Genomic DNA, 25,839 nt, shown 5'->3' with positions numbered 1-25,839 from the left:
CGTATAATTAAGATATTGAAATTTTGCAATGACCACCGTATTTGTCCCTCTCTGCTGGAGAAACAAGATTGCTTTTTTAAATAACACTAACGTTTTTTAAAGATATTAATAGTTTTTATTCATTCTTAAAAATGAATATTTGTTATAACTTGTTTGTGTTTTTTCCCAGTTGATTGTTTTGATGCGAACCAGAAACATAAATATTCTATATTTACATTTGTAAATCCAAAAGTCATATATATATTTTGCACAGCACTTTAAAAGTCACATAATTATGTATAATTTTGTTGAATGTATCTCTTATTTATTACAGGAAGTACCACGTTTGGTTAAAGCGTATCAAACGCTGAGTTGTACTTTTTTTTTATCAACATTAGACTGGGTGTATGATACGGCAAAAACACTTCCTCGTTTCTCCATTGACTAAAAGTAAACTAATGTGTGTATATTTGTTTGACGTTGTGTGTAATAACCATAGACAAGATTTATAAACTTCCGTTTTCAAGTTTCAGATCATTTCAAGGATGGCGGAGAAGAAGAAGATGTCTTTTCTCCGCGCTCTTGAGAATGTTGACCTGCCAAAAGTATTCAAGATGACAGAGGGAAGTCTGCAAATTCCAAAATGGAAGACATTTAAGGGTGGTGAATGTTTTGTTGTGTTTTCGTGTGAAAAGCAAGTGATTGTCAAGGATTGCATAAAATCAAATATGTCGCGAGATTTAAAACAGAACATGGGATTTATACCTTGGGATACTTCGGAACTCTTCTACGATATTCATTGCCTCGGGAAAACTTATGATGAAGTAGAAATGTTGATCAAAGAATTTCCAAGGTATATAATTCCAGCCTCTGATTTATTTGCAATTTGTGAGAAAGATGGAGAATGTGAAAGCATCCGAGTTGAGAAGAAAAGTTTGTTAGAAGTGAAGGAAATTCGGGAATACAAAGGGAATTTCTCAAAGTCTGGAGAAGAGTATACAAATGCACAAGAACTTCATGGTGAAATGTTGTGTTGCTCTGTCAAAGAGGGTCCAAAGTCTGGTCTTGAAATTGTCTTGCCCAACGCAATAAGGTGTGGGATGGAAATAATTCAAGACACTGAAAAATATTCAATGCAGGATATCGTCGAACGATTTAACTTGCCTAGGAAAGTAAAATTCTGCAACCGACAAATTGATCAACATTTAATAGCCACTCAAAAATTTGAAAATGAAATTGTTGCGTCTTCCCTATCCAACAAAATGCTTTTTCTTGCGGACCTAGGAAAGTGCAATGTGGTGTGTGTGGATAAATACGTGCAGGAATGTTCAAATGTTGTATGTGAACTTCTAGAAAATTTAGATTTATCCTCTGTCCATGTGGAGGTGTTAGAAAATTCAATGGAGGAGATAGACACATTCTGTCCTTTCTATGTGGTTCCAGAGGCATCAATGTTCAGTGACATCCAGACTTACATTATTAAAGGAACTGAAAAGAAACGTGAGATAAAAGGCAAGTATGTTTTATGTAAGTTATAAACATTTATAGATTAAAATTATGTTGTGACACTGAATTTTTACTGACGATACAGATTGACCTAATTTCTGGACGAGATATATGTGGTAATATCTAAACCCACTGAACATCATATCCTTTATTTCTTATGAAAACCACGGTCGTTTATCTATACATTTAAACACACATAACTGTATAAACAATATATAAATGTCTTTCTTTGTTTGTTAGTACGGAAATAAACGTTAAAGCTATTGCAGAAAAAAATTAGGCAACCCGCGGGTTATGTATTTTTTTCTGCAACAGCTGCAACATTTATTTCCATACTAAACCAAAGAAAGCATTTCATTGTTTAATTGATAAACATAATGATTTCTTTTTAATGCCATGAAAATAACATTTTGTAATTGCTTTATTGTTTATTTAATCGATTTAAATTCTTAATCAGCTAACGAAGGACCTGAAACTGATACTGACCGACCAGCCCAGGCAGGCATTGACGAAGAATACATCGAACTTTGGAAGCCGTCTTCTCCCAAGCAACCAGAGACTAGCGGTAAGGAAGGGGCCAGCAGTGAAGACGTGTCTCCTACCCAGCCCCCGAGAGTATCTAGTCCTACAACTCACAGTGCACATTCGCCTAGAGGATCAAGTCCAACGCCAAATATTTCACCTCCGCCTCGAGTGCTTAGCCCTACCATTCCTCCGCGGTCAAAAGAAAAATGTAAAACGATGCCTGTCGCCGCCATAAAGGTCAGCGACCCCGTTATTTCAGTTCCGCCTAGGTCAATGTCCCTTCCGACTGATTCACTCAATCCCTCTGTTGAAGTAGGCAAAAAATCTTTAGAAAATTTAGGAGTGGAGGCATTGTGCTCTCTTTTGAGAGAATACAAGCTGGATAAACTAGCCGACGTGTGCAAAGACGAAAAGGTTGATGGAAATTTCATTACATGCTTAACTGAAGATGATCTAAAGGATGAGCCGTTCTCTCTTGGAAATTTTCAAATTAAAAAGCTCAATAAACTCAAAAGTGGTTGGAGAGCAACCTAAAACATTAGCACAATTTTGAAACATTGAATTTTACACTTTAGATCCCAGATTCAGTTCAACTAAGAAGTTCAAGTGAACCAACCTCTTTGATCGACGTTTGTGCGTTTCCAATTTATCTGTGAGCTAAAACTTTTCGAACACTACTCGTCAAGCTCACTTATTCTCAAGGCGATACGCCATTAGCTGGTTTATGGGAATTCGATTTTGCTGAAATGAACCTTTTATCGCTGATAATTGAGGAGGAAAATCAAGTTTAATTATGTGAGCGTTGAGGCCCGAGTCTCGCTCTCGAAATTTTGATTAATTTAAGCGTTTGAATTACTCGTGCCTATATGCATCCCGACATTTCATATTTTGTTCATAAATGGCCACATTGATTGCATATTTGTATATGTTCGTTAATTTTAAGATGCCGAAGTAATCCCAGTGATCTTTTGTTCTTGTAAATATATATATTTATTGTTATAATTTGTTGATGATTTAAATAAATGATTTTAAAATTTATTATAAATTTCTCTTATTTATATAAAACATTTGTGGAATACTGCACCGAATTCAATTTTGACAACAAATGAATCTTACTAGATAGAGTCAGATATTTGTCCTATTTTGACGACTATTTCAAGGTAAAAAGGTAGTTGATAACCATTATATTTTAATGAATTTCACAAGAAACTTCTCATTAATTTCGACCTGTAGGTATTGAGATATGTATTATTTAAGGAATGAATTTAATAGCTACCCAATTTATACGGTATAAAGTGGGTTGGAACAGTTTACGCTTTTTATAAACCGCTTTGCGGTTTATAAAGCGTAAACTCCCCAACACACTTTATACCGTATAAATTGGGTAGCTATTAAATTCATTCCTTATAATTTAATTTTCATTCATTTAGTGTAAGAAAAAAATGATTGCCCCTAAAAAATTACTTCAAATCGTACAAAATTTAAATGTAACGTCAGGCGGATCGATACGTTTTTGACGCAAGTCATTGTGACGTAGGCAACCAAATTTATACAATATGAAGTATTTTTTTTATCCAATCAAATACCGCGTTATAACCAGAACTAAATTATATATGAAGGTGGTTATTTCATATTATATCAAATGACACTGATACCCAGTAAGTACGCGTAAGTTAGGACTGTTGATTGACCAGACTTTTGTGTTGTTGAATTAAGGTCTGACGACACGCTCCTGTTTTGTTCTGATTTATCTCTTCGTAATATACAACAAATTAAACATAATTATCATTATCTTGTTAATTATTTATAAACTGTTTTTAACTAAGTAAAGACACCAAAAATTAATATACCGTGATTACTAGTGATTTCCGATAGATTATATAGTAAACAACATCCTCTGTTATCTTGCACAAATGCCCGGCAAGGTACCGAATTTTTTTTGCTAGGAATCTTTTTAAAGCAGCAATACTTCAATGACAAATTATTGTGAAAAATTCTCTTTTATTGAGGAACGCGTCATCTGATCTTAACTCAATCTAAAATTTTACTGAAATTAACCAAATGCATATAACTAGTCTAAAAGGTGTTTTTTCTCACGCTCTAATCGTCTTTCGATTCTCAACGCTGTTAGAATTGTCAACTTTTTCAACTGAAATTGCGAGAATATAAAACTGTCAAATTTTCGAAACTTCAAAATGTATGCTGGGTTAATTGCTTAAATCACTGAGACTCCAAGCACAGGCACCTTACGAATGGTTGGTGTAACCCCCATCCCTCCTTCTGAGATAGGTTAGGAATTCATGTTTATTGGCTAAGTTATCGTGTCTTAAAAATTCTCGGAATGAAGGGGGGGGGGGGGTTACACCAACCATTCGTAAGGTGCCTGTGACTCCAAGTGCTAAATTTCCTTTCATTAAATGACGTTGTGAACACCAACTCATTTTTTTCCTCACTGTGCAATCGACCGTTGATCAAATTTCCTTATCGGAAAGTCTACAGCGCAGTTTTTTCCTGAATATGCTCCAAATTACAAAGACCATGTCAGATTTTCAGGGAAACGCTCGGTTTCGTCTGAAAAATACGAACTGGATCAGTCGCTTACTCATCATCATGTACAGAGAAAATAGAGATCAGGACTCAAATCCGAGGAGGAAGCATCTGTTCTAAAATACATCCTGATATTTCTTGCCCTAACTTCAAAATCACCATAAAATACAAGATTTTTTTTTTTCAAAAAAAATTTATTCCTAAAAAAACCTGTCAGTTGGCACCGTGTGATAATATAAAAAAAAAACAATAATAAAAAAAACATAAGTGAAAAAAAAGTTACATGAAACAATCTGAAAATTAAAAGGCACCTACAATGAAATTGACAGTTTTAAACTGACAGATCTTTACATACACACACATTATACTGATTGAATTAATATTACAGTGAAGGATTCCTGATTAAGACATGACTGGAGCTTTGTTCATTACATTTAAGATAATGACCATACAGAAACATATTAACATTTAGATTAAACTGGAGGAAATATTCTAAGTTTTAAAGATGCATATCTACAATTTTCCTCAAAATTGTATTTCATTGTATAGACCGAAATTAATGTCAGTGTTTCATTTTCTACTTTTCTTTGAATTTCAGAGAATCTTGGTTTCTGATTATATTGAAATTTTAATACAAACTTTATAATGTCAAGTTTTCCAGATATATCGTATGTGAAATCAAGAACATATACATACCCTTACAGAAAAAACCAATAAAAACTTATAAGTGTTTTATACTTCACTTATAAGCCACTTATAAGTCACTTATAAGTTTTGAAATTTACTTATAAGTGTACTATAAGTCAAAAAAAGTATAAGTGAGGAACAGATTTTGTTAATACTTCACTTATAAGTGAAGATTAGCAACATATCAGTAAATATTTCACTTATACTTCACTTATAAGTGAAGATCAGTATGGTATTAGCCAGAATAGTGTGGACTTAAAATTTTTACACTATACTAGACTTGTCTTGAGTATTCAAGCTAACCAATCAGAAACTTTGTCTCTGAAGAGATAAACAACAAGAATTTGAAACTAAGTCTCTGTGAAAGGATGTTGTTGGAGATTTCAAATTTATTTTGAATATGCCTTCACATCAGGTTCAACAAGTAGGTTCTATTCACATCATCTTTTTATTTTAACTTCCTTTGCCTGAAATTTTAAATCAATTGACTCAGTTGCTTTCAGATTTCATAAATTTGAAGAAACCTCAAGGTCATTAAATCTTAATTGATTTTTTTTGTCCAACATTTTTGTTTGTGAACTGAAATAATATATAAAGTTTGCATCATCAAAGAATGTCATATGAGAGGGAATATTTTTCATAAAATGTTAACTTAATTATTTCATCTTAGGTGAAGATGCATATGTATATATGTAAAAAAACAAAACAAAAAAACAACAACTTTTGCATATAAAATCCTAATGAGTCACTGATCAGTCACTTATAAAATAAATGTATCAGTGAAGTATAAGTCCAGTATAAACAACTTATAAGTAAAAGAATAAATCACTTATAAGTCACTTATCAGAAATTTCTGTAAGGGTAGGATCTCCCATGGTTTGTAGTTGGATATGATATGATCCCCAAGCCTTGGTGAGGGGAAAGAAAACATACAATTACATCCATCCACAAGCCAAAGGGAGATTTTTTTTATCAAATGTTTTACACACAGCTATAACATGTTCTACACAGTTTTTATATACGTTTTTAAATATCAATCCACTGCATTTGACTTCATCAATTTAAGATAAAAACCATTGTGATGTCACAACTGTTGATATGAAAATGATATATGAGCAATATCTACTTTATAAAGGGGTAAACATGTGATAAATGTATATATATTGTAAATATACACCATACAGTTTATCTCATTATCTAAAATCATCCCTCCAGTTAATCAAGAATACAGATTTGAAAAAGTTATTCTTTATAAAAATTGAATATTTAACCTCTGTTATAGAGTTCTTATCAAGAATTAGGTAAGAGAAAGTAGAAATCATATACAAAGAAAGGCAACTCTGAGCACTTGAAGGAAAACAATAGGACATTGATGTCTTCAATGTGTCCTAAACATAAAGTGAAAACATTTACCTGAAAAAAAAAATGTGCACCAATATAGCACTTTTTGAAAACAATATGCACATGAAACCATGAAACATTTCTCAGTCTTTCTTGTGGAGATATCATAACACATTTAAAACAATACACCAGTAAACAAACAAACATAAACGAACACATGCAGATCCACAGCCATACACGAATGTCGGGAGTATTAATTTTTTTGTAATTTTTTTCTCTCCATGAAAGACAATTAGGGTATAATGCATTTACAACTGTTTTCAATGCAACCCTATTTGAAAAATGTAGACTACTTGGCTCCTGCATGGCTATGCTTTTCCTTTCTTGGAATTTCTAGGGATGAATTCAGGAGCGTTTGGATTCAATTTACTAGAAAACACCTAAAAGATGAACAGAAAACATGTTTAGACATAGTTCAGTTGAGTATATAATAACTGCTTGATAAAGACTGAAGTCAGAAACTTTGATTAAATTCATGTGTTCAAGGACTGCCTAATATCATAATTCTAAAATTGAAAATACAGTCAAACTTTGGTACCTCCAACATTGACATAACAATACCATGGATCTGTCAAAGTGATCCAGTTGAAAGTCCTAACATATTTTACTTCATGTAATTGACTTCTAAATATCATTAATATCTTGAATTCTATTTTTCCATTCCATGCAGTTCAAAAAACAAGATTTAACTGTAACATATATACAGTGACACTTTGGTATCTCGAACACAGATATCTCGAATAGCATGGATATGTCGAAGTGATTTGGAAGTCCCAAGCACTTAATATTTTAAGTATTTCACCCCCAATATCTTGAACCCTCGGATTATATCTCGAAGTTTATTCTCGGTCCCATTGTGTTCAAGATAACGAGGTTTGACTGTAATTGTATCAATATTCAAAGGACTAAGGAACAAAAACATACCTTATTGGGACAATCCACTGTCTGATGGGGGTGGTCAGGATATGATGGATAAAATGTCATTTCCCTCTCCTCCTCCTCTTTGAGCATCTCCTCAAAACATGCCTCAATGAACTCACCCTCCCAGAACTCTTCTTCTACCTGAAGACAGTAGTTTAGAAAATAAGGAAAAGGTCCATATATCATGTTGGTCTCATCAACTGATTTTTCAGAATTACTGCTGTATAAATGTTATTTAGTCTAAAGTATGTCGAATTACCATCACATTAACAACAATGTACAGGTGGGACCAATGTACAGGCACTTATTTTTAGGTTAAAGTGCTTCCCAAGTTTCAAAACTTGAACCAAACATTTCATGCAAATATATGTTTTTAATTCTTGCTATTTTTGTTAATATTCAAGTAGACTAATCAATTCTGTTCTACCGACCTTAAATTTTTTGCTCTTAATAACGGTGTGCTGTCAGTATTAGAAAATATTTCATATCTACATACATACATGTGATAAATATTTTGATCTACAGTAAAACTTATCTAATCCGGACACCGCTGGTTCCATAGAAATTGTGTTGATTGGACAAATTCCGAATTACACAACATTTTAATTAATTGAAATTACTGGGAGAGACTAACATGTAAAGCTTACATCAGAGAAGGGAAGATTTTGGAATACACAACTTCTGGATTAGGTAAGTTTCAGTGTATATCTAACATGCATTTGTTTGACAAAGGATTATCTTATTTGCTGCATGCATTGAACAAAGATAATGAATACAAATTTTATCTTCATCCCATTGATCCAAACATATAAAATGTAACTGAATCATCACCAGGTATAACAATGGTACATACAAAGTAAGCTTTAATGACTTCATACAGTTCCTTATACAAATATACCTACTTGTTTATCAAATTCCTCTAATTCTTGGTCTGCCATCCACTCAAATTCAGAGAAGTCAATGTCATCATTAGCATATGGAATAACATCATCTACTTCGTCCTGGAGGTAGGGTGGTAATTTCATATTCATCTTTGCTTTTTTATCTAAAATATGTACAGGTATTAAATTTCTACAGTTTACTCTATATACCAACAAGAAATCTCTGACCAGACTGTAGCTCTAATGCTTTTTACTTAACAAAAGTAGAAAAAGGTAGCACTTAGTCGGAGTTGAGAAACAATACGGCAACAGTAATAAATAAAATAATGATCCTTGGTTTAGTCTCTTTCTGAGTCAAGTTTAATTGCAATTGGACAATAACTGTAGTAGGGTAGCATTTTGAAAGAATTGCACAGAGATTTCTATTTTAGTAACCATGGCAACACTTCAACAAAATCAAAAACAAATATATAGAGTTATATACAATGTATCTTACTGTAGTCTACTTGTGTACCAAGTAATATTGAAATTGGACTGAAACTGTAGGAGGAGTAGCGTTTTGAAAGAATTTCAAAGATATTTCTATTAAAGTAACCATGGCAACACTTCAACAAAATCAAAAACTGATAAACAGAATTATATATCCTTATTTAGTCTTCCTGTGTACCACGTTATATTGAAATTAGACTGAAACTGTCTTTGGATTGGCATTTTGAAAGAATTTCAGAGAAATTTCTATTTAATAAGTAACCATGGCAACATCCTTCAACAAAATAAAAAAAAAGATCCACAAAATTATGTATCTTAGTATAGTCTACCTGTGTACCAAGTAATATTGAAATCGGACCAAAACTTTAGGAGGAGAAGCATTTTGAAAAATTGTTTTCAGACAAACTGACAAACACTGATACAGCTAGACAGACAGATGGACATATGGCGGACACTTTACTTTCGCATAAGCTCTTCTGGTCTCCAACAAGTAGAGCTAAAAATGAGTGTTTGTAACTCAGAGGCTCGACTGAAGCCACATTGCGCAGACTAACAGCTCCGGCACAATCTCTTGATTAAGCTACATAGCTTGATTTAGCTATATAGCTTTATTAAGCTATTCAGAATAGCTTGATAAAGCTATTTTATCACACTTTTTTCTCAAATGTGTTATTTTCCAAGTATGCACAAAAAGTCGCACCTTGGTGCAGTGATGATATTCAAACCTTGAACGCTTATGAAAATAATGCATGTAAAAATCACTCATCAAATTGCATCTCTTTAGAGACTTTGTACTCAAAGTTCTAAAAGTTTTGGAGCTATATAGGGTGAATTCACCATGCATCGGACACCCTCGCACTTCAACAAGTTCTAGCGATATCGCTACCAACAGAATACTATCAAAATGGAACTTAACATGTAGTATGTGGTTAAAATATAAATTTTTGACACAATCTTGTGCTATTTATTAAGAAAATATCATTAAAACCCGATTTTTTCGAAATAAGTCAGAATTCACCATGGATCGAACAATATTCACCATGCATCGGACATATGGTATTTAAACCAGAAAAATATCATACCTTGATCTCGCTGCTTTAAAATTAGTGATATCGAAACATTTTTATCTTTTATTAAAAAATTAAACTTCTAGATAAATTTGAATGACTATTTTGATCCACAGATGTGAAGAGATTTTAGGTGCATCACATCACCTTAGAAAGGCTTTACAATGCAAGTAATATGGCAACTCGCGCCTTTGTCTCGTGGGTTATCATCATCTAGTTTAAAGAAATAAATTGAGTCCACTTCTAGTCGTCATATATCGATATCTTGTATTTCACTTAAAATTTAGAGTTTTTATTTTCTATTTCCGTAAAAAATAGCTGTCATTTGGGTTTTATATGAAAATGGAAGTGATCACCCATGCATCGGAAAGTGTCCGATGCATGGTTAATTTGTGTCCGATGTACGGTGAAATAAACATACTTGTTAAAAACAACTCTAACAAATATTATACAAACATTGAAGTGAAATTTTTGAAAATTTCTGAAAAATTATCAATTATTGATAAATTTTACCTAGGTCCGACCCGTTCCGTTGACGTCTATTTAAAAGAACGACAACTCTAAAAATTGCAAAATCGTAAATTTCTGGTTACTCCCCTTTGATGATGCAAAATATGACGTAATTTCAAGGCCATTCTTGTGGTATTTTTATCACAACATGAAAATAAAAATCGGCATCATTAAAAAGTTTAAATCTTTACCTTTAAGACAGAAACAAGTAAAAACACGGGGAGACTCAGGTTCAACGAAAGTTTATTGCTTCAAGTTGTCCGAAGCAAGGTATGTGTCTGATGCATGGTTAACTCACCCTAAAGCAATTGATACAGTTACTTCTTCAATGAAATTATAAAGGAGGCCAATTATGGTCAACAAGATAATTGATTGGTAATAATTCAGTACAATGAGAAGCAATCATACTTATCCATGCCTCAATGCACACAAGGTAGTGTACAGCTACCCAAACAATGGAAATTCTTCTTTTGCTTAAAAGTATTCAAATGCTGCAATGTTAGAACTATCTTTGATTTGGGTTGTTGATTTGATAACCCATATTACATATATGAATAGTCAAATACTAGCGACTTTTTGTCTATTTTGTACAAATAACACTTTTGTGAAAACCTGCATATGAATAGCTTTATCAAGCTTTTTCGAATAGCTTAATAAAGCTATATAGCTATTTCAAGCTATATAGCTTAATCAAGAGATTGTGCTGGACCTATACTGAAAGACTGAAGGGCTAGGTCTTCTGTACTGTAAGCCTATTTCTTGAACAATGACGAGTCCCCTGAAATTCATTTGAAACCATTAAGCACCTCACCTAATAATTAGCGTCTGAATCCTACATGCAGAAATACTCTTCTTTCTGCCTTCTGATATACTAGAGTGGAGAAGTCTTTGAAATAGAATGTGTGTTTTGTTTTTGCTATCTAGCACTTGTTTACAAACATGGCGAGCGAAATGAAACTAGGTCACCCGACAAACAGCAATGTAATCATTTGATATGCGATATTTCCACAATTCTGCACTAAATTCTTCCACCAATTCAACGTATACAACATTTATGTTGAGTGATTATGAAAATCATCAAAGTTAGTAACTAAATCTTACCAGTGTTCTTTGTCAACAATTTCGCCACGGTCAATGTCAGCTGATGGCATAATATTATGATACGAGAAAGAAAATAGTCCATTAAAATATGATATCAAAATGTCAAACCGAGTTTTATTATTGGCGTTAACTTTTATTAATATTCTCAGCTTTAGAAATTATCTTAGATTTCTGTTAAATAAAATGCAATTTGTGCAAATATCTGATGTTTTTCCGGCGGAAGAATTTAAGGTATATTGTTTGTAAACAATGAGGCCCCAGAAGGAAAATTCCCGTTTGTAAAAGGAGAATTTCGAGCCCGAGATAAACTCATCTGATAATAATTCACCTGTTACTCTCACAGTCAGTGTAAGTGCAGTACAAGCTTATCCTTTAAAAAGATTGGTGAGCTAGCGCTGTAGCATAATAAAATACAGAAGATATCTGAACCATTTGTTAAATTTGCTGAATCGATTAATTATTAATAAGAAGGCACATTGGAGCACTGGGGGGTTGAGTCGGGGGGTTGGGGGTGGGGGTGGGGGGTCATAATTCAGAATGGTATAAATCTAAGAGTGGGCTTCACGTCGGCAATGGCATAACTCCTAACTGTGCTTTAAGCATTCTGTATTCTACTGTAATTTCAATTTGGAGGTGAAAAAAAAGGTCAGTAGAACCAATGAGCACCTAGTTTAAAATATTCCAGTGTGGTACTGTATTTTAGCAATCGCAACTTCTCGGAACTTTCCAGCAAGCTCGGTAAACATATCCGAGGTTGCATCGATTTTCCGAACTTGCCGGAAAAATCAATGAAGGTAAATTAGAAAAGCTAGGTATTCATTACAATTTTAGAAATAACAGTCTTCGTTTTTATAGGACCCGAGTAACTGTTACTTTTTGTTCATTTACGTGCAGAATAGACAACAAAACACGAAACTTCAGATCATATGTATTTTCAGATGATAAAAACTAAACTGACATGTCTTTCCGACATACCCTGAAAAGATTTTTTTTCCGAGCTTGCCGAAATTACCCAGGAAGGTGGTATAACTGTGAGGAAAGCTAGATGAATCTTGGCATTATATGACCTAAGTTTTTCTTGTACTTTTATGTGTAGGTTCGACAATAAATAAAAAAAAAAATCAGAATCCGGATCTAGACTGGTATTGCCTGTCTCTAACGTCAGAAATGAAAGGCTAGTGTAAATTCTGACCATATCTATATTTGTATGACAAAACGAAATTGTTATCACACAGTCTATCTACAGTAGTTTTCCCAGAATGCCCGACCGTGAAGTTGAGCATGCGTATTCCAGAAATATAGACTAACGTAGTTGCTAGCGCTCGAGAGCGCTAGCAATCAAGAACATAGAATCAAGACACTGACGATTCTCCTGAAAAGAAGTTCAATTACTGGTTACACTTGATAATCTGATTATTTGATTATCCCCGTAACTATTCATATAGGGATCTGTGAAAACAGATCATAGTGAACACAATTGATTTGAATAATTTCCAGTACTGCTGAGTAAGAGTCACAACTTAATTTAAAAAAAAAAAAATCAAGAATTAACTTTTATTCACTGTGGCGTGTTTAATGGCCGGTTGCGTATCTCGGATTTAAACCTCCGATCAATGATTCCAGGTTTAAATCCAAGTTTACACGTTGCACACAGGTAAGGCTTGGCTGAGTACAGCTCAGAATTACGGTAAATTCTGAACCTGGTATAGGGGTGGTTTAAACCCAGCTTGATATCGTTTCCATGGATTTTTGGTAGAATATCTTGATATTTTGAACTGTTTTGATGTTCCAGAAATGTTTTATGGTGACGATGATTGTATTGAAAGATTTCGCCATATTAAAAAGGCTATTCTACAAGAAATTTTTTATGGTCATATTGAAGATTTTTTTTGGCACATTTCTTCAATGTGTCGTTTTAAATAACACTGATGCAGCTGAATACTGAAGTTACTAGAAATTTTTAAGTGGGAATTTATTCGGGTACACAAAAAGTTATATAAACTTTCTCATATACCAAATTTAAATCAAATTACGAATTTCACACTTTCAAACAATGCAAACAGCTGGTGATACACATTCCAATAGTTTCTAATAATGCCGAACCGAATTTCTTAGAAATTAAAAGTTTATTTTTTATCATTGTGTAGGCTATCCACATGGCCGTAGGACCGGGAGGGGGGGGCTGCCCAGCCTTAATAATTTTGCCGATATATAGAATACTCTAGAAAATATAGCTAATGTATGATTGTGCCTTCTCAATAATAACGTATGATGACTTTTTTTTTAATTTGCCTGTCAAGGATATTTGGGTTGTGCCCCACAACTAAAAATGTTTGGCTGTGCCCCCCCCCCCCCCCCCCCCCGAAAATGCTTACGGCCTGATCCTTGAAAACATGACAACAAACTCACATTTATCAATACTTGTACCGAATTGAATGTTTCACTGGATTGCTGCCTATATGAATAATGCCCAAATAATCTCTTTGTTACATTAGTTGTATATCAAACTAAACATTCTAAACAACTAAGTACTAATGGCTTGATATCTACAGAAAAGGTATCATCTGATATTAAATTGAAAATTTAAATATATACATTGTTCCTACCTCTGTCTTAAGTTTTGGTATTGTTTCTATTTTTACTTATTCCCAAGACCCCCCTCCCAGTTTTTCCTCTCTTAAGTCTTTTGGAAAAGCTGTATTATGTTCGCCATTTCATATTTTCTTATGGTTTGAGTTTCGATGACAGATCCTGTGGTTTGAATTAAATTGTATTGCAGTTTTTTCTGCATTTTAATTAACAATTTACCATCAATATATATCTTTGTTTTTAAATATATCCTTTCGAGATTCAACCAGATTTATCAAAAAATGTTTGAAGAGCTGTAAAATTAGGAAACTTACTAGCCTTCAACAGTGTAATTTGAGTAAGTCAAGATTAGGTAAGCCTTACTCAGTTTTATAGCGTGCAACAGAAGTACGTCTCAAGTAAACCCGACTCAACTGGGGTTTAAACCCGGCTTGCGTGATCCGCGGATCAGCGGCTGAGCTGTACTTATCTGAGCCATAGGTACGCAACCGGCCATAAGAGTTCAATATTTTTTTTAACCTCGATGGCCGATCTAATGCAGAACTTAATTATATATATATCGTCAATATTTGTGCAAGGAGGTGGTTGGGTGGTGGTTGTGGTGGAGGGTCGGTGGGTGGGTTGATACAGTCATTAAAAAAGGTGAAATTGATCATGAATCGCATATATTTATTAATTGACTTAGTTTACATTACCCGTGTTGTCAAATTGTAAATTTACAGGGTTCGGACGTTATAGGGTTTGGTCGCGTGGCCAACTTCATGCATTATGTCCCAGTGAATGACAACTTATTTCTTAAGTTAATATGTGAGATTCTGCGATAAAACCAGGCATGTAGTATCGTTTTTGAAAAAAAGGGGAGACGTATCTGGAAAAAAAACTTTGACGATCAAAATAAAAAAAAAATCGAAAATCCTACTTCGGGGGTGGGGGTGGGGTAGTTGATTGAATTTTAGTAGATTACAATTTTTTCTACCAAATTTTAGTATACATTACCACATTACAATGATTTGAATATACTGCAACAAACAATCTGATTAAAATCAGATCCTTTGATCCACTCACATAGATCGCTAAACAAGGATGCTTTATACTGTATAAGAAAAAAATCTTCAAAAATCTTCTTCTCAAGAACCACTGGGCAAGAAAAGTTTAATCTTATGTGCTTGTGTAGCGATCTATGTGAGCGGATCATGGCCGTAGGAACCGGGGGAGGGGGGCACGGGGGGGGGGGCGTGCCCCCCCCCCCCCAATAATTTTGCCGATATATAGAGTACGACAGAAATTAACATAGATACTATTGATACTATATGCTTGTGCCCCCTCAATAAAAACAACGATGACCTTTTTTTTTTTTTTTTTTGCTTGTCAAGGAATTTTTGGTAGTTGATAATGCCCCCTCAACTGAAAATGTATGGCTGTGCCCCCCCCCCCCCCAATGAAATTGCTTCCTACGGGCCTGCGGATCAAATGATCTGATTTTAATCAGATTGCATAATAACTATTTTCAAAATGAATCACTGATGTTTTAATTGCAAATGAACACTAATATTTTTTAAACAGAAAAATGAAAAAAGTAAACAATACATGATGATTTGCTTTTTCTTCACACTCTACCACACATTCACATTTTCCCTCTCTGAGTTTAAAATCATTTGGAAATATTGATAGATAATAGATCCACGATGGTGCTTTATAATGAATATACGCAAATAAAATTAAAAATACACTCCCATGGTGACTAAAGTTTTAAATTTTTTTAATAAAATATTTTGAATTTATCTTCATTTTCTACATTATTAAAAATTAAATGATGTTACAGTAGCCAGAAGTCAAGACTTTTTTGCACGAACCAAGAACTAAAAATATTGAGATGTAACCAACTTTATTTCAAGGGATCGGATTTAAAAAGTTGGCAACATGTAATTATCTTTATCGCAAAATTTTGTGCTTCGAAATATGAAATACTGAAATTGATATTTTAAAATTCTTTTAAAAGAAGTTCTCCGTGCTGAATAAATCTAAGTTACCAATCTAATATTGAAATATTAATAAGACTTCTTAGATCCATGCCATATACACTTCTTCCCCGGAGTGTAAACGGCGTGGATCTAAGAAGTTTGATTTTAAGGTTCATTGATACTCTGATAAGAGAGATAACTCTTAATGACATAAATGCCTATTATTCCTTTATAGATCTGTCTAGTTGAAATGTCTTTTTTGTTTAATTTTGCCCTACAGGCTTTGATAAAATTGTTTGTATTTTACTAAAAAAAATAATTTTCTTTTGGAAAATCATAAGATTTTATATGAGTGATCCAAAAGGGTTTATGAACCTTAATCATGTTATTAATTAGATTGCTAAAGTTACTTTTTCTACAATGAATATGTACCTTTACAAATAAAAACAATTAGAACATTCATTTAGATATCAAATAAAATTTTACTATACAAAAAGTCAAATTTTAAAAACATAAAAGTTTTCAGTACATGTAAATAGATTTATATAAATCGGGCTCGTTTTTTCTACATACGGGGATTTCAAAGATGGATGCGCCCTTGAAATGCAAACGAAAGGTCTAGTAAAAACAAACCCCTGATTTTTAGCATAAAAACATGAATCCAAAAGGTGAAAATGGTACCAATCCAGATTTCAAAGACAAAATTGACAAACAAAACGAAAAGTTTCAGTCTCCTGGTTGGAGAAAGTTACCGAGTACATCTGCATTTAGAGCGATCAACTTCGAACTTTACGCAAAACCAGTAAGTTTAAGTGTTTCAATACTAACGAAATAGTGCGTGCTGACTGTTGTTTTATTTAGCTGCAGAACTGTAGCTCCCTGGTTGAGAAAATAAACCAGGTTTATCTGTCCGAATTTTCTCAACCAGTGAGCTACAGTTCTGCAGCTATTTTTTTTTTTAAAAGTTTTTTTTTTCTTCTTATTATTAGTTTTTAACAATGACACGTATAATATCTCTGTTTATCTTCAACTAAAGGATGATGTGCCAAAACTGCTTTCTGCAGCCCCTTTTTTCTCACAGGCGCTCCCCATGTAATTCTGCAGTAAATGACGAATGATAAGTATATTTTATAGTATAGAGGGGTAGACGTATATACAGTTGTATATATATATATACGAGGGTTGTTCGGAAAGTTCGTGGACTTCTGTCATGTCTTTTTTATTTAACGTCATATTATATCCAACTTTGGTAGAAATATTTTAACAATAAATTCAAATGGTTTGTATTGAAAACTTTTAAAATATCTTGATTTATTTCAAACTTATTAGGAGTTAAAATCTGCAAAAATTGGTTTGCGGAGCAAGTCAAAATTTAGCAATTTACAAACATTACACTAATTAATTTCTGTAGTCATATCCTCTGTAAAATGGCTGAAAATCAAAATAAATCTAGATCATCAAATGAAGAATTGTTACATCGTTTCATATTCCAAATTATGACTTAATAGTTTGCTTCATGGAAAAGAAATCAATTTCTGAAGATAGGTAGTTCTCATTGAAAAAGGCAAAAAAGGTGACGTCGTAGAACGTCACGGAGCAGCAGTTTACGATACGATTTTCTGTTGTACTCTGGAAAACGTCAGAATAAAATCTGAAAATGTTGTAAGAAAATGAAATATTTCAAAATCGGGTCATGCATATGTGTGTGTAAATGGCCCAGGCGGTATTTGAATGATAGAGACTCTCTATCAGACGAGGACGATCTGTGAGAAAACGGATTGTCTGTAAAGAATCAACCCAAAAACGTTCAGTTCGTAACGTCTTGGAAAGAGAAAGGCGTTTCACGGTTGCTGGTCTTGTGAAAGCATAGTTAAGCGGTAAAAAAAGAAAACATTGACAATCAAAATTATGCTACTGGAACAATTACTAACAAAGTGAATTTCAATTGATAGAGACACGTTTTAAATGAGCAGATATTGGACCAGACTGTGTGAAATGTATAGGGGGAATATTTTGAGAACCTCATGACGCTATATTTTTGACGTTGTAATATTATTTAGTTTGCTCCGGGGTTACCAAACATGCTGATTTTAAAATAAAGTAAATTGATTTCTATTAAATCGAATGGAATGAAACTTCACACGTCAACAAAATAAATATTTTTACATATGATAATGTGCTTATATTAAATTTCTTGAAATTAGTATAACGAGGATTGACATTGTCCACGAACTTTTCGAACAACCCTCGTATATATATATATATATATATATATATATATATATATACTTATCATTCGTCATTTACAGAATAACATGGGGAGCACATGTGCTTTTTTTACAATGAATTATATTTATATATTCTACAACCATTTTGATAATTTTCAAACAAAAGTGAATAAATACGCCTTTTGAATAGTTTCAATAGTTCCAACACATTTTAATTATAAGGAAAGAGTGCATTATCTATGATTTTTTAGACCCCATGAGAGCAAAATTTGGCCTGGTTTGTGACAATAGAATCTTTTATGAAAAGAGAATAGGCGGGTCTTATTACAATAGAGGGGTATGGGTGTCTGAGGAATCTACCTTATATGGGTATTGTTATTATTTCACACATAGTCACTTACCGAGAACAATTAATGTCTAATCCGATGACTGAACAACAAAACATGCTGGTTACTACATGTTTACATTTTATCACAGACACATGGCTTAGGTCAATTTACACATTATATCTACTACATTTCAACCTTTTAATGGTCAGCAAAGGCTTTTTATGCATGATAATACGTATGGAACCTCAGTGTTTACTGTTTTGGGTCGAGAAATTCACATTGAAATGTGTATTCACTGATTCTCAGGAATATGTGTAGCCAATTGCCCAACAACGCTTTACAAAATTATGAAATTATATAATGTATATTTATTAAAAAAAATTATTTGTAATTATGAGCAGGGATATTGTAGATTTGTGTCTAACCTGTGACTCAAATGAATAAAAAAATGTTTATCAGAAAACAAGAAAAAAAATTATGCCTTTTTTCCAAGCATTAAAGTCATATCAGTGATTAAGTGGATGCAAAAATTAGAGAAAAATTTAGATATTTCATTTTTTGTCAGTTTACTGGGGGCATATGGAACATCATCCTTTAGGAATTACACAGCTGCAGTACTAGCTGCAGATCTGTAGCTCGCTGGTTAGTCTCAGAACTGTAGCATTGTTTTGAACTTTCTGCCATTTGACAAAAATTCAAAACAAGCGAGTTAATTGGTCTGTAGAGACAACTATGTAAAGGGTTAGAAGGTGGATAAAATATACAGGTTGATTTAAAAATATGTCTAGAATTAGAGAGTGAAAGGTAGTTGATTGATCAATGCTGGAAAGTAGAGAAATTCTCTCCAACCATGTGCAGAAAATCTTGTGCCTTAAATTGCACCATATTTGCATTACGGGAACTGTGGCATTATGGTCAAAGACAAAAATATAGAACCATACTGCTACAGTTCTACAGCTACTCGCTGGTCTGAAAAAAATGGGATGGAGGACCAGAGAGCTACAGTGTCACCCATTGAAAAAAGTGTATGTTTATTGCGCACAAAAAAGTGCCCTGTATTCTCGATTTATTTCTCCGTTTATTTATGCAGCCATTTGAAAATTGTACTAACCTAGTGTTTCTAACATATTCTTTTAGACAAGAAAACATTTCCCCAAATCGTTGTTTATAGCTCGCTTAGGCCTGAAATTGAGACCATTGAAAATTTTGACTATTTATACTGCCATAATTGCACAGGTTCAGTTGTGTCACTGTGTCACATGACAATAAATTGACAAAACAGACCTATTCATAGAAATTTAATTCTTAAAATTAAAAATGAGCCTTGCTGAATAATTCTGAAGGAATGAAATGAAAAAGTGTCACTTTATTTTTCACAAAAATTTTCACAATTTTTTTAGGTCACCTGAGTTTACTCAGGTGACCTATTGCTATCTGTTTTCGTCAGTCGGCATGCATCATGCGTCGTCCGTCAGTCGTGCGTTAACAATTGGACATTTTCAGCTTCTTCTCTGGAACCACGGAACCAATTTCAACCAAATTCGGCATATAGCATCTATGGGTGAAGGGGAGTAAAAATTGTGAAATTCATTACCCCTAACCCCCCTGGGGCCTAAGGGGTGGGGCTAAAACCATAAAAATTATTGCAATCTTTAAAAATCTTCTTCTTTACTCCTGGACATCAAGCACTCAAGCAGTCAAACTGTTGTAATAAGCATTTAACCCTCTACCAAAATTGTGAAATTTATGGCCCCAGGGTCAGGGGTTCTGGTGTTAGGGCGGGGCTCTGTTGAATATATAGTGAAAATGCATTATTTCTTAAAAAAATCTTCTCCTCTGCGCCTGGGTATTAAGCCGATGAACAAAGTACATACATATGTAGTTATGATGAGGAAAGGTGCCTCTTCTAAAATTGTGAATTTCATGGCCCCTGGGTCAGGGGTTCTGGTGTTAGGATGGGGCTCTAATGATTATATAGTGAAAATGCATTAATTCTTTGAAAACCTTCTTCTCTGCTCCTGGATATTTGATAGACTAACTAAGTACATAGTTATGATGAGGAAAGATGTCTCTTTTAATATTGTGAATTTCATGGCCCCTGGGTCAGGGGTTCTGGTGTTAGGGCGGGGCTCTAATGATTAGGCCAAAAAAAATAATAGTCTTGTTTCCTGCTACTGGCCTGAAAAAAATAGGGTAGGTAGGTAGGAAAATTATTTTATTTTATATTTTAATTTTATTTTTTTCCGACAGCATTTTTTGGATATGAACTAACACAAGATCAAATTAAACATGTCACAGCTAGGTCAACATTGTCTTTTAAAATTAAATTTCATGTCTTTTTATGCACAACTCAAGTGATATTTTATGAAAGTCCATATTTAAAACAAGAATTTCATGAAATGCTTGTCTTGTGTTACAGTGTAACACGGAAACCGATTACAGTGACAGAACAATGAGATTCCCGATTTTTTTTCTTCCAAAACTTAAAAAAAATTTTAGGGTCGGGGGCTAAAAAATAGGGTAGGTCAGGTAGCAGGAAACAAGACTATTATTTTTTTTGGCCTTATATAGTGAAAATGCATTACCGGTAGTTCTTTAAAAATCTCCTCCTCTGCTCCTGGGTATTAAGCCAATGAACAAAGTACATAGTTATGATGAGAAAGAGTGCTTCTTTCAAAATTGTGAATTGCATGACCCCAGGGTCAGGGGTTCTGGTGTTATTGGTGCTCTAATGATTACATAGTGAAAATCCATCAATTCTTCAAAATCTTCTCCTCTGCCTACTGGGTATTAAGCAAACAAAAAATATGCATAGTTATGATGAGGAAAGGTGCCTCTTCTAAAATTGTGAATTTCATGGCCCCAGGGTGAGGGGTTCTGGTGTTAGGGCGGGGCTCTGTTGAATATATACTGAAAATGCATTATTTCTTTAAAAATCTTCTTCTCTAATCCAGCGCAAACAAACTGAATGCATAGTTATGATGAGTAAGGGTGCCTCTTCCTATATTGTGAATTTCATGGCCCCTGGGTCAGGGGTTATGGTGTTAGGGCAGGGCTCTAATGATTACATAGTAAAATTGCAATAATTCTTTGACAATCTTCCCCTTTTCTCCTGGGTATTAAGCCAATGAACTAAGAAAATAGTAATGATGAGTAAGGGTGCCTCTTCCAAAATTGTGAAATTCATGGCCCCAGGGTCAGGGGTTCTGGTGTTAAGGCAGGGCTCTGTTGAGTATATAGTGAAAATGTATTATTTCTTTAAAAATCTTCTTCTTTGAACTGGGGTATTTAGCAAACAAACTGAATACATAGTTATGATGAGTAAGAGTGCCTCTTCCAAAATTATGAATTTCATGGTCCCTGGGTCAGGGGTTGTGGTGTTAGGGTGGGGCTCTAATGATTACATAGTAAAAAATGCAATAATTCTTTGAAAATCTTCTCCTTTTCTCCTGGGTATTAAGCCGATGAACTAAGAGTATTGTTATGATGAGTAGGGTGCCTCTTCCAAAATTGTGAATTTTATGTGCCCTGGGTCAAGGTTCTGGTGTTAGGGCAGGGCTTAGAGCAAAGTTGATACATGTTACTCAGGTGACCTACAAGGCCCGTGGGCCTCTTGTTTATTTTTGGAAAAATATACATCTACAATAATAGATATTCATGAAATCTATGTTTCCTAAAATGCTTATATAATGAAGAATTTCTCACTGAATGATTTGAAAGGCATGACAATTTTCCTTAATCATTTTATAAAAATATCAAGCAATTTTTCTTCCCATTTTAAATCTAATCGTCTAATTAATGCACAAAATTGCAGTTCAATCCACTTTGTTAATAAGATAACTTTAATTGTAAACTTAATATTTTTTTGTTGTAAAGTATTGTTTCTGTTGTAAATAAACCAAATGACAATAAATAACAACCTGTTAAATACAGTGAAGTGGGGCTGCATTAATCCTGATGTAAAATAATCTGGACACTCCACCTTCTGCACAAAATTTGTGGGGAACAATATATATACATATACCAAATATGTTTCATTATTCTGGACACTTCATTAATCCGTACAATTAGCTTTGGAAAACATGAGTCTGGATTAACGAAGTTTGCCTGTAATTATATTTTTTATATTGTATTTTCTGTCCGAAATTTCTTTTTATAAGAAAAAATGTAGAATAATATGAACATTTAGCGTTAGTCCACGTGAACTTGAAATCCTGACCATGATAAGAAAATGTAGATTATCTATCAAACCTAGTGACTTTTTCTGGAAAATTTTGACACTTTGTCAACTCCAAATTAAAAATATCCAGACACCACGATTCACATTTTATGCACTCATAATTACAAAAATAGAAAAACACGTAAGAACCAAACCACCAGTTTTATAGAAATAGGATGTACATACCGTAATCTTTAAATAAAGGAGGGTTTGGACAGGGCAAAACCATATTTTATCTACAAGTAGTGACATTTATCATAAGTATATATATAGTAAAAATAATATTAATTATTATAAATAATTATATGTTTCTGTTGATCCCTTTTGTTCGAATGCCTTGGCTCTTGTACTTAATTTTACAAGTGTAAATACCCTCAGATGCATTATTTAATTGAATTTTTTTTACTAGGGTATGAAATAAAGCAAGTCCTTAGCTAAGTATTTATTGGATTTAATTCTACAAGTGGTAATCCAACTTATACTCATAGTTCCCTTTCTAAGGAAGAAATTCTTAAAAATCATATGTCAGTTTTGAATATTTTTAATATTCCAAACAACCAATTGAAAATGAATTTGAATTACCATATTATATTGGATTCCGAAACTTCATAAAAATCCTTACAAACAAAGATACATAGTGGGTTCCAGTAAATGTTCAACCAAGCCTCTTTCTTTACTCCTCACTAAGATATTAACAGTAGTGAAGGAGAAACTTCAAGAGTACTGTGCAACAATATATTCGAGAAGTGGTGTAAATCAGATGTGGATACTTGAAAATCCAAGGAACTTTTGGAAAATTTGAAATCACAAGATTTTACCAAAATCAACAGCAGAAAAACTTACAACTTTATACACAACGATTCCCCACGATAAATTAAAGTCCAGGCTTTTTGATATCATTGATAGCTGCTTTTTCAATAAAAATGGAACTCGTAAATTTACTTACCTTGTCATTGGTCATTTGCAAAATTATTTTGTTAAAAAACATTCTGATTGTACACACAAGTACTCTGAAGTTGACATGAAAAAGATGCTTGAGTTTCTGATTGACAATATCTATGTGGTTTTTGGAAACCAGGTCTTCCAACAATCTATTGGAATTCCCATGAGTACCAATTGCGCCCCATTATAAGCAGACTTTTTTTGTATTCATATAAAGAAGAATTTGTCCAAAATCTTGTACGTGAAAAGAAGAAAACACTTCCTGGCCTTCAACTTAACATTCAGATATATCGACGACGTATTGTCAATTAACAATGGCTATTTCCATTCTTATGTCGATACAATATATCCTGGTGAGCTTGAGATTAAAGATACCACAGAGTCTGACACATCTATTTCATATTTGGATATTTTACTTGAAAAAGATGTTAATGGTAATCTAACAACCAAGCTTTATGATAAACGTGATGACTTTAACTTTTCAATTGTCAACTTCCCTTACTTATGCAGCGATATACCTTCATCACCTGCATACGGGGTATATATCTCTCGGTTGATTCGATACACAAGAGCATGCTCTACGTATGTACAATTTCTAAAACGAGGTAAATTATTGATAAACAAGTTGATGAAACAAGAATATCAGCTGTCTCGTTTAAAGTCATCATTTCATAAGTTCTATGGTCGATACAATGACCTTGTCAGCAAATACAATTTATCATTGAGTCAAATGCTAACTGACGTTTTTCATACTAATTGTTAGGCTATTATTTACACACTGAATTGTCGACGGATTTTTCCGTTATTTCCCGATCAAGGGGCAAGGAGCACACGGCGGGTGTGACCGGTCGGCAGGGGATGCTCACTCCTCCATGGCACCTGATCCCACCTCTGATGTTTTGGAGGTCCGTGTTTGCTCTGCTCCTATCTTGTATTGTTTAATGGACTTTTGAGCTTGAATACTGTTCGTTATCTCCATATATTTCATTGGTCCAGCATCATGCAAACTTGCATTGAAGATGCATGTAGCATATCTATAGGGAAAAAAGATACAGTTCTCTTTTGTTTTCTTTAGGTGGGGTCGGGTTGGGATGGATAGACATGAGAAAAATATGTGTACAAAGTATTGACAAATTTTATTTGAAGAATGAACTGCACAAAGAGAGAGGAGAGTACAATATCAAAAACTTGTATGAATTTATATTCATTTATCCCCCCCCCCTTAAAAAATAATAAATATTCCTAGGGAACAATAAAAAAAATATGAACATTAAAAAAAATCAAGATTTATTTACTCTTCATTTTATTTAAACATAAGAAATTACACTAAAATCAGCAATTTCATTAACAAATCCACTTTCCACTTAGCATATATGTACACCTTACATTTGTGGGAGTGAATAACTTATTGTACACATAATGAAATTGTTGGTCTCTGTCAGATAAATACGTAACCTTAATTTTCTTCTCTATTCTAGAATGTAATGGTTATGGGACCTGGTACATTGTTGTTTCTTGGTTGTATCGGATATATAATTTACATGAGGATGAATGAAGATAAAAATACATACACAACAATGAATGAAGATGGAACATTAACGAAAAGACAACGAACCTCGAGATGGGACTAAGCAATGTATTTAAAATTGGAACTTTTTATTGAATAGAAATAACGTCTTAACACCATTCTCTAACTAAAGTTTGTGAATTCTATGTTTGTTGGGAAATAGATGCATTACTGACTGTGTTTGATTGTTTATATGTGATAATAAATCAAATTATATTGCATTTTATGTTCCTGTTGCTCTGCTACCTTATAGATGACAAGATACACGATCGATCACGTTACCTGAACTATTCCGCATGAATAAACCCGTTACACGAATGATCCTTCACGCACAGGATTTTACACGTTGAACGAACGGTCATGATCATAACGCATGATTCTTCAAGAATA

The 25,839-nt window shown here is 33.5% G+C and overlaps 3 protein-coding genes across 3 annotated transcripts; 2 read left to right on the top strand and 1 right to left on the bottom strand.

Annotated features, from left to right (window-relative positions):
* The first annotated feature begins 508 nt into the window (after window positions 1–508).
* LOC133176573 (uncharacterized) lies at window positions 509–3,002 on the top strand. Its single transcript, XM_061311685.1, has 2 exons — window positions 509–1,491; window positions 1,943–3,002. The coding sequence occupies exons 1-2, from the start codon at window positions 525–527 to the stop codon at window positions 2,542–2,544; spliced, it is 1,569 nt and encodes a 522-aa protein (XP_061167669.1). The 5' UTR covers window positions 509–524; the 3' UTR covers window positions 2,545–3,002.
* A 1,738-nt stretch (window positions 3,003–4,740) lies between these two features.
* Window positions 4,741–8,611, bottom strand: LOC133176500 (polyadenylate-binding protein-interacting protein 2-like). Its single transcript, XM_061311617.1, has 3 exons — window positions 8,469–8,611; window positions 7,570–7,707; window positions 4,741–7,025 (listed from the first exon to the last, which is right to left on the bottom strand). Exons 1-3 carry the CDS (start codon window positions 8,595–8,597, stop codon window positions 6,954–6,956), a joined length of 339 nt encoding a protein of 112 aa, XP_061167601.1. The 5' UTR covers window positions 8,598–8,611; the 3' UTR covers window positions 4,741–6,953.
* Window positions 8,612–16,755: 8,144 nt separating this feature from the next.
* On the top strand, window positions 16,756–25,670 carry LOC133176514 (small integral membrane protein 8-like). The gene is made up of 2 exons (XM_061311632.1): window positions 16,756–16,966; window positions 25,361–25,670. Exons 1-2 carry the CDS (start codon window positions 16,820–16,822, stop codon window positions 25,511–25,513), a joined length of 300 nt encoding a protein of 99 aa, XP_061167616.1. The 5' UTR covers window positions 16,756–16,819; the 3' UTR covers window positions 25,514–25,670.
* The last annotated feature ends 169 nt before the right edge of the window (window positions 25,671–25,839 follow it).

The sequence above is a fragment of the Saccostrea echinata genome, unplaced genomic scaffold, assembly GCF_033153115.1.
Source record: "Saccostrea echinata isolate AGI-Se365-2 ecotype Australia unplaced genomic scaffold, CSIRO_AGI_Sech_v1 ptg000076l, whole genome shotgun sequence".
NCBI lineage: Eukaryota > Metazoa > Mollusca > Bivalvia > Ostreida > Ostreidae > Saccostrea > Saccostrea echinata.
The sequence above is the reverse complement of the archived record's forward strand: the minus strand, read 5'-3'. Positions and strand labels throughout refer to the sequence as shown.

Coding starts and splice junctions, on each gene's coding strand:
- LOC133176573 (XM_061311685.1), top strand. CDS start 525: ATGGCGGAGAAGAAGAAGATGTCTTTTCTCCGCGCTCTTGAGAATGTT. Junction 1,492..1,942: donor AAAGAAACGTGAGATAAAAG/GCAAGTATGTTT, acceptor ATTCTTAATCAG/CTAACGAAGGACCTGAAACT.
- LOC133176500 (XM_061311617.1), bottom strand. CDS start 8,597: ATGAATATGAAATTACCACCCTACCTCCAGGACGAAGTAGATGATGTT. Junction 7,708..8,468: donor TAGAGGAATTTGATAAACAA/GTAGGTATATTT, acceptor TACTGTCTTCAG/GTAGAAGAAGAGTTCTGGGA. Junction 7,026..7,569: donor CAGTGGATTGTCCCAATAAG/GTATGTTTTTGT, acceptor TTCATCTTTTAG/GTGTTTTCTAGTAAATTGAA.
- LOC133176514 (XM_061311632.1), top strand. CDS start 16,820: ATGAATCCAAAAGGTGAAAATGGTACCAATCCAGATTTCAAAGACAAA. Junction 16,967..25,360: donor TCGAACTTTACGCAAAACCA/GTAAGTTTAAGT, acceptor TCTCTATTCTAG/AATGTAATGGTTATGGGACC.